Genomic DNA, 8,760 nt, shown 5'->3' on the forward strand with positions numbered 1-8,760 from the left:
GTGACACATCATACACATGTTCGGAAAGACAAACAGTGGAGGAATGCATTACTCATGCTCGCGCTGTCATCCACTTCTGATTAGGGACAGGTTGTTTGGATTGGGTTGATAATAGGATGATTGATTCTGGCAGTCAGCAGGTGGATGGTTGAGTCCTCCCTTTGAAAACACAGCAGAACAGTGTGTCTCCGCTGGAAGTCTCTCACCTCTGACAAAATGCTGCTGCTTCTCCTGCTTGCTAATCTGTCAGCGACATACATCATCGCGGGGATCAATATTGTCTTTGAGCACTCCCAGTAAAGGTTTCATAAGCTGAAGTAGCTACCATCACATATCAAGGTCAGTGTAAGGAGCACGCAAAGCTTCTTTCAGCTCTCTTTAAAGTTACGTTGTAGGGGTTTCAATGTATTTGTTATTCAGAGAAAAGATCCCACTAATCCAATTTCCTCCTGTTCTCCACCAAAATTCTAAGTTAACATAAGCAATGTGCGGATCAGCAAAACGCTAGACAAAACAATACAATTATGTGAGATGTTATTTTAATTGGCCCAGCCAGTTGGCCGATCAGATCTCTATGATCAGATCTCTGCATATAAATGATTGCAGATTCTGCAAGGGCAAGGGTGGTGGTGGGGATTTGGTGTCTGAAGCTTTCTGGTTTTCATTTGTAATCGTCGTAATATTGTTCAGTGTGTTTCAGCGGGCTTTGGTTGTCTGCGAGCAACATCTGTGTGGAGAGCAGAGACCATATCTCTGAACCCATTTACCCATCTCTGATTTCGTTTCTGAACGATCTCTTTAAAAAGGTATAAGGCGCCGGTTTAGCTCGGCCCTTTGCCGCATGTCATCCCCACTCTCTCTTCCCCTGTTTCCAACACTATCCACAGTCCTCTCCCTCTCTCTCCCCTCCCCTCATTATCTATACCACTCCTGTTCAGGGTCACGGGGGGCTGGAGCCTATCCTGGCTGTCATTGGGCGAGAGACCCTGGACTGATCGCCATTCAATCACAGGGCTGACACACAGAGTCAACCTTTCGTGCTCATATTCAAACCTACCGGTAATTTAGAGTCACCATTGAACCTAACGAGCATGTCTTTGGTGGGTTCACGCATGTACGGGGAGAACATGCAAACTTGCAAAGGCCCCCTTTGTCCGAACCGGGGTTCAAACTAGGAACCTTCTAGCTGTGAGGCGACAGCGCTAACCACTGCGCCACCGTGCAGCTTCAAAAAAGGCATAAAAGGCTTAAAAAAAAAAGGCATCTTAATACAAGTACAGATAACAAACAGGTCAAAGATGCCTGCTCTATCTCAAATATGTCGTCTTTAGTTGTGAGTTGGACTGTAAACAAAGACCAGTGCACTGAAAAGGTAGTCCGAACAACCGTTGGCTACACTGGTAGCCCCGAAAAACTGTCCATTAACACCTAAGAGGCTATATAATGCAGTATGATAGCCAATTGTGTTGGTTGACCAGTATTGCATACATTTAATTTACAATACAATCTGTTGTCAACATCTGGTTTAGTTGTCCTTTGACCAAATGACTCCTCTTCATGAGTAATTCTGTGTCATGGAAGGATCATGCTGCACCATGAATCACTCTTGTCCCTGTTTTGGCAGGAAAAACTGTATACATATAATGCAGCACTTAAGTTAATCTTATTGAAAAGCAATGTATAATAATATCTTCGCTTCAGGAATGATCTCCACTCTCTGTAGAAAAAGTAAGTCTAAGACGCTGCAGCTAAATTCCGCTCATTTCTGAAATGCAGGTGGAAATATGCCTTCGTGGTTTATATCCTGTGCAGAGAATAAATTCTTTTTGAATTACCATTGGCACAGGGCTGGCAGCCAGTGAGGCAGACAGAAAGATGAATGCAGAAGGAAGTGGACAGTTTGTCTCTGTGCAGGTAGTCACTGCAGCCGTCCACAGATGCCGGTGGAATGTGAGCCGACCGTGTGAGACATGACTGCCTCAGAGCCAGTGCAGCTTGCGGCTCTGGCTTGTGGCTGAGCTGAAGACAGCAGCGGAGATAAGCAGACAACTAGCACCTCGAGTTTTTAGCGGCTGTCGTTTGGATGAATCATGACATTGGCAGCGGCCGGCCCACCAGAGAGCGCCAAACCCATGAGGAATCCTCGTCTAAACAGTACAGCTAATCAAAACAGGGTCTTCTCCTCCCAACATCCCCACAGTCACATACGCAGAACTCCCCTCGGGTGGTCCCCCCATCAGTGCGCTGATGAAGAGATAGTGGTCCAGATATTTCACGCTCCCAGAGACATACCGCATACACAGTCAAGAACACACTGGAATGTACACATAAAATATAATTCCTCGCAATAAAACTGTCTCATAACTCACAAGTTATACTCATCTCCCTTGGTTTGGTGATACATTTATTTCACGCTCGTCATTACTCTTTGCTGTCTGGCACTGTGATTTTAAGAAAATGTAACTTTGTTTAAGTAATAGCTCTAAATTAATGTTTTTTTCCTCCATGTTCTTGTAGTAACATGCCAAAAAAGATAGTAAGTACTTAACAGTCTTATTGAGATGTAGACCTCCTTCCATTTATAACAGAGGCGGAGAATATAAAATAAATTCCTGATACAAATTGCAAACAAAGCAGGTTTTTATCTTAAGTCCTATCCTTTAAAGAGAATGTTACGCTCCTCAGTTATGTGTCTTAGCTTTGAAAGGTCACTTGTAACACAGTGCAAAGGTTGTGGTGAAGATAATAGTGCATGTTATGTCATCTCAGCTGCTGCGGCCCACAACTGCTAAAACAGAAACTCCAAGAAAAGAACCAACCGGTTCCCTACGGCTGCTCTCAGTGATGTCACTGCCCAGTGCGTGTATCTGTCCAACAATGACCCACGGGCCATTTGAGAGATCTGTAACTATGACTCGCTGTTAATTGACCTTAAAATATCAAGCCACATAAGCTGGCCTTTTGGAGCGGGGGCGGGCATGGCTCCCGACCCCTCTTTGGAGTGGTCAGAGTCGTGTTTGGACAGCCTGACCTGACTGAACATCCTTGTACCAGTGACCAATGACCAAGCTGTAAATACAAATCCCATCCCTGAGGGGCCTGTGCACTTGCATGGTGGGTTTGTAGGAGTTGTATTTGAGCTGAAGGGTTATCAAAACTAAAATTGGTTGCTTTGCTAATGGGGTAACAAGGGAGCTAGTTAGCATTGTGTTTGGCGTGTCTCCTAGCTTTTATGGACTATTTGGGCCGTAAAAAAAGGGACCCTTAAAGAAGAAACAACTCTTGGTGTGTTTTTGCCAACAGTGGTCTGCTCTTCATCAGTGATATAGTTAGATACAAAACACATCACAGTTTTGGTCATAATGATGCTGCAGAATGCCCTCCAGTACCCTCTTTGCAACAGTGTAACTTTGTACACCACCTGGACGCTCTCCAACGGTTTCACTGCCGTGAGCATGCATAGCGCCACAACCAGTGTGTCATTATACAATACTGTGGTGAGGCCGATGCATATTTTTCATTTGTCTCTGGTGTTAAACCCGTTCATTTTGGATTTTGTCATACACTTCCTTCGCTGAGTTGTAGAAACCAAAAAAACCCCGAAATTGTACTGTTTACATGTAACCCTTCAATATCGCAGCCCCCGTGGCCATGAAGGATGACAAATGCCTCCTGGCACTGGCCTCACTTTGTTTTGTGGCGCTGTCTCTGCTGCTAGCATGCATTTATTTAAGGCTATTTTCTACTTAAGGGCTACTTTATGGTGTGGCGAAATTTTCTGGAGCTCGGACAGATTGTACAGCTGTTTGTTTGATGGTTGCTGTTGAAGCCAGCGCAGTCACATTTGCACCCTGCGGCAGATACCTCAGTGAGATGGAAAGACACCACAAACCTTTACAGCTCTACAACTGGATCTCCTGCGCGGGCATGGCATGACCTCGCAACCAAGTCACAGGGCAAACTGTCAACTATAGGGTTTTGTAACAACCCCATGTTTATTTATATGAATCTCAGGTGGTATGGTAGCCAATCAAAGTCAACCTGTTTTGTGGCTCTTGGCTTTGTGCCTTCCAGCCCGGATGAGAAGTTAAAGATGAGTTTGCGGTTGTGGTTTCACCTCAGGTTCACTGTGAGTATGCAGAGGCCCAGCTGTTAGCTGATGCTTTCCCCTCATTGAGGATACGACTGTGCTTCTGATGAGAAGCTTACGGAAACATAGAGTCATCATGCTCACACGCACTGACTTAAGTATCCTTTGTGCAGGATTGTGCTCATGAGGCCACATTGTAATCACATAATGACTTCTTCTCGCCCTCAAGGCTGAACGAAAAGTCGGATAAAACATGTTTTAGGTGTTTCTACCACAGAAATCATAAAACATCTTGCAGGTGAAGGTAGACTCCTTGGATTGTCATCACGCCAAATTGCATCCAGGATTGTGTTAAGTTTCAAATCATTAGCAGTGAGCTTGGAGGAAAAGTATGCATTGTGAAGCGTGATTTGGCACTTTAACCGTCACTAAGAACACAGTTTCTCTTTCTGCATGTGCTAATTAGACCACAAACAAATTTACAAAACACTAATGAGCCTCAAACACATTCCGCATATTGCATTATTTAGATGTTCCTGATACATTTTTAGTCAAGAAGCGATGTGTTTCTAAGTTTTAGTCATTAATTTATGCGGTTTAGCTTCTTTTCGTGAAATAAAATCGTGAGAATTTTCAGTGGAAAAACTTGCCTCTTAGTTGACCCTCATTATAGAGTGTTTGGTCCTCATTAGATACAGGCCGCACTTCCTGTTATTTAAAAAAAAAAAAGCCTTAATGTGGACTGAAGCCCATCCGTCCTTGCGGTGGTCCATATTGTACTCATAATGATATCTTACTCATCCTCACTGTGTGCTTGCTCAACTCAGCGCTGAAGCTTTTTAACAGATTTTCTCTGGTTTCAGAAACGACAAATTATGAACCTCCTGAACTCACTTTGAGTGTGCATCGGGCAACTGTTTGTCAGTTGTGTGCCATCGCAACTGGCGTTTGTTTGAGAATAATTTTCAGACTAAATTTAAATCTCCTTTCTTGTGTCAGTTATGTCTCACTGTTGTTAGGTTGAAGCAAAGGTCAGCTCCTTCTGGTGGCGCTGACGCGTTCGGAAACTCCATCAAGTGTCACCATGCAACAGAGTACCAAAACACCAAAACAAAGGGGGCAACCCTGGTAGAAATGGGCCTCGTTCCACACTCCTCCAAGCGCTTATCGCCAGAATCTGCTGGAATCCCATGTGCGCCCACAGATCAGACTCGGAGAGGGAAGAGAGAGCTTAAGAAAGTGACAGAAAGAGAGAGAGACAGCAGTTCGAGCTCCCATTGCTCGCCACTCCCCGAGTTAAAGATGGATTCCTGGAGGAATGCCTCCATGGCTGAATCGCGTGACTGCGACTGCTCCCCTCCATCAAACACATGGGACTCATTTACCCTTGTGGGCCGTAGTGATGGTGCCACAAACACCAGGCCCCCTCAGGAAGGGAAGCGAGGGGAGGAAGAGGAGGAGAAGAATGAGTGGGTGGGGGTCTTCAATCATACAATGCCAGTGTCCCAAAGGAGGCAGCGGATGGCGCATAAAGGATCATCATTTGTCCTGTGGTGAACAACAACCGAGTGGGTTTTACTGCTTTGTTACAAGTACCACAGAGAGGAGCCTCGTAATTCAGACCAATGGAGGCAGCGATTTGTTGTCATTTTGAGTCATCATACAAGGAACTTGACTCATTGATGAATAAGTGGAACACTAAAGGAGTTCATGAGAAACAGAAATGGATGGCTGAAGGTGTGATAGGAGGACAGAGTGTTCATTATGTTGCCTGGCTGCACTCTGGTGATGGCTGTTCAAACAGGCCAGAGCTGAAATGTCACGAGTCCTCTGCAGAGAAAAGGCCCGCTGACAGCCTGTATAAACACTTTTTTCCCCCCCTGTAATCGCATGTTCACTTAAAAAGAGCACCCAATGAATTCCAGTGGCATTCAGTAATGCTCTATATGCGCTGTATGTTTATTCTAACATCTGTTGCACCATGATGGATGGTCTCTCGTCCATGGAGCCTGTGGAAGATGGGAGTGAGGAACCAAAATCAGATGTGTTCTGACATCACTGGACTTTGTTTCGTTGTCAACATCACACTTCTTTTGGATATTAATCCAAAGATGCCAGGTGATACCAAGTCAATCAATGCTGCCTATGTCAAAGAGTTATCATTAAGGCCTTCTTCTATCCCCTAGCTTTAAGACCCTTTGCATCCACAGTCCATGGGAAAAGGAACCTTACAAATATTTTTTCCATAACCATTGCTTTAACAGATTCATTAAGGACAGGGTCTGTATTTGTTGGAACCATTTTCTACCAAATAAATCGCCTCAATGAAAAGTATGCCTGTGGAATATCTGCAAGATAACATCTACCAGTTAACCAATTAAGACAGACTTATTGAATTAAACTGAAGTATGTATGTAATTGACAGAACTGTCAAACGTGCGTGAGACAAACAATTGAAGAAAGCATCTGAAGTGCGTCTGGTTTAGACAGCCTGCGACCAGAATATTGTTTTTGAAAAGACACTTTGCCGTTGAAAATGTAATTTTTCATTGAGCTGAGCACCACAAACACAATTCCCTTGGCCTCATTGTTTTGGTTTGGCAGCAGAATTTTTAACTCAAAACTATCAGCGCTTAAAACCAAAACTAACATCGCTCGATACCACTAGGGTAAGTGAGAAAACATGTCTTTGGTGGTCTTAAACAATAGCTATACAAACCTTCACCATATAATCAAAATGAACAAGCAAAAATACTTTAATACTACCTATTTTTCAGTAAAATTTTTATTTGATTGCATAACAAATAACAAAATTTAAAAAAGACTACGGCTAAAGATTTATATCCCAACTTTACACTGCTGTTGGTATTGAATGTACGGTACAATTATAGTGAAAAGTTGTGCCACTTATTGCCTCTGATATTGTTTCTCTTCTTTATCTCCTTCAGGTGTTGTTCGCCAGGTGAAGCCTCTGATTGGTCCATTGACTACAATACTCAAACTATCTATGCGCAACCTGACAACTCAGGGTGACTCTGGCCAGAACATCATCAACGTTCACGTCTTCGTCTCCGAGTTCTGGTTCTAAGAGGCGAATGCTAAAAATCGTACCACATGTATTACGACATACATTGTCAACATTGTGCACATTGGTTTTGTTCTATCAATGCATAAATCAGTGTTGAGGTTTTAATGTTATGTTTGATTACTTCTGACAGTTTCTGAGATGAAAGGCTACAAGCTGCTTCTGATGAAAGGTTCTGAGGTTTTGACAAGCTCAGCCTGAGGTGCACTCCTGCGCTGCATCTGGCATAATGGAGCTAAATGAGGGGAGGCTTTATGTTATACAGTATAAAAAATGAGGCATCCAGAACGTATTTAAACTGAAAGTGCATGCATTTAGAAAGGATATGATGATTGAATTCTACAGTATTCTTTTTTTTTTTGACATTATAAGCTTTTGTTTTGTAACATTCACTTTTCCTTTCTTACTGTATGCATTGGATGAGGTATTTTTTTCTATGGAATAAACACTATTTTATTTACTGTACTTGTATTTTGTATTTCCATGTTTGAATCTCTTGCTGAATTTACACGTACGGGTTCAGGGAGTTTTATTAATAAAGAAAATAAATATATTAGAAAATAAAATAAGAAAATATCTTTTCTTTTATGTTATACAAGGCGGGGGCGTATTTTTTGCAATAATAATCACTTGCTGTAAATTATCCTGCTAATAACATGGCCACTTACCTAAGAAATCCTTAATTTACATGTACTATTCACTTGAAAATTGTTTTGTATTATATTATCATTGTTTTGTTTTCACAGCTTAAAAAGAAAAAAAAACTCTATGCATATTAGATTTTATGGTTAGAGCTTTCTCAATATAAAAGATAAATAATAAATCTCATTAGCCTGAAAAATGCTAACTCCCCTTGTAATTTTGTGAAAAATGAGATGTACGCCTTTTAATTACGTCATGACGTTACATGAACGCAAGCGATGATGACGTTGACCTTCCCTGCTTTTGCGATTTGATTGGTTGGGTCATATCTCGTGTATGGGATAACGTAAACAAACGTTACTCTACCAGTTTCTTAGCTAGGAGTTAATACACGTGTTGAGTAAGTCGGTGAAATATAATAGTTCGTGCTTTCTAGTTTGTTAAAGCTAACCAGCTTATTATGGGCAGCTTTACATTTTTACCGCAAAGATAGGAGGAATAGTGGATAATATGGATGGTAAAGAGTCACTGACGGCTAATTTCACCTATGAGGATGCTAACATGGTGGGGACGTCATGTTGTAACAAGTGAAGGATAATATGGACGGTGAACGGGATGAAGACGAGGACTGCCGGACCGAGCTGCATTAATACTGTAAGTTAGCTTCGTGTGCTGAAATTAAGCGACTGTTCTCATGTGCTGTGTGCTTCGGGCTAATGTTAGCTACAACTGTCAGGCAGCTGCTAGCTAGCAGGAGTTGTCTGTTGCTATTTCAATAGTAAAGAATCTGCGTTAAGTGTTCAACTCTAGACTGCGCTGCGGTCGTTTTTGCTCACAGCTGACGAATTTTGTAAATCCCCAGATGCTTTTTTGGTGACAGTGATTTGGATTGCGGTTATCTGTGGTTGCTGTATATCTTTTGCATGCATTTGTTCTGTAGTAT

The 8,760-nt window shown here is 42.4% G+C and overlaps 1 protein-coding gene across 1 annotated transcript in view; it reads left to right on the forward strand.

Annotated features, from left to right (window-relative positions):
- fbln1 (fibulin 1) overlaps positions 1–7,616 on the forward strand; it is a 32,721-nt gene extending 25,105 nt beyond the window's left edge. The window contains exon 17 of the mRNA XM_069686877.1: positions 7,039–7,616. Within this exon, the coding sequence (XP_069542978.1) occupies positions 7,039–7,178 (140 nt within the window). The 3' untranslated portion in view covers positions 7,179–7,616. The remainder of the gene's footprint in view (positions 1–7,038) is intronic.
- Positions 7,617–8,760: the final 1,144 nt, after the last annotated feature.

The sequence above is a fragment of the Semicossyphus pulcher genome, unplaced genomic scaffold (assembly GCF_022749685.1).
Source record: "Semicossyphus pulcher isolate SPU_LCO1_2020_fin unplaced genomic scaffold, fSemPul1.0.p SCAF_8, whole genome shotgun sequence".
NCBI lineage: Eukaryota > Metazoa > Chordata > Actinopteri > Labriformes > Labridae > Semicossyphus > Semicossyphus pulcher.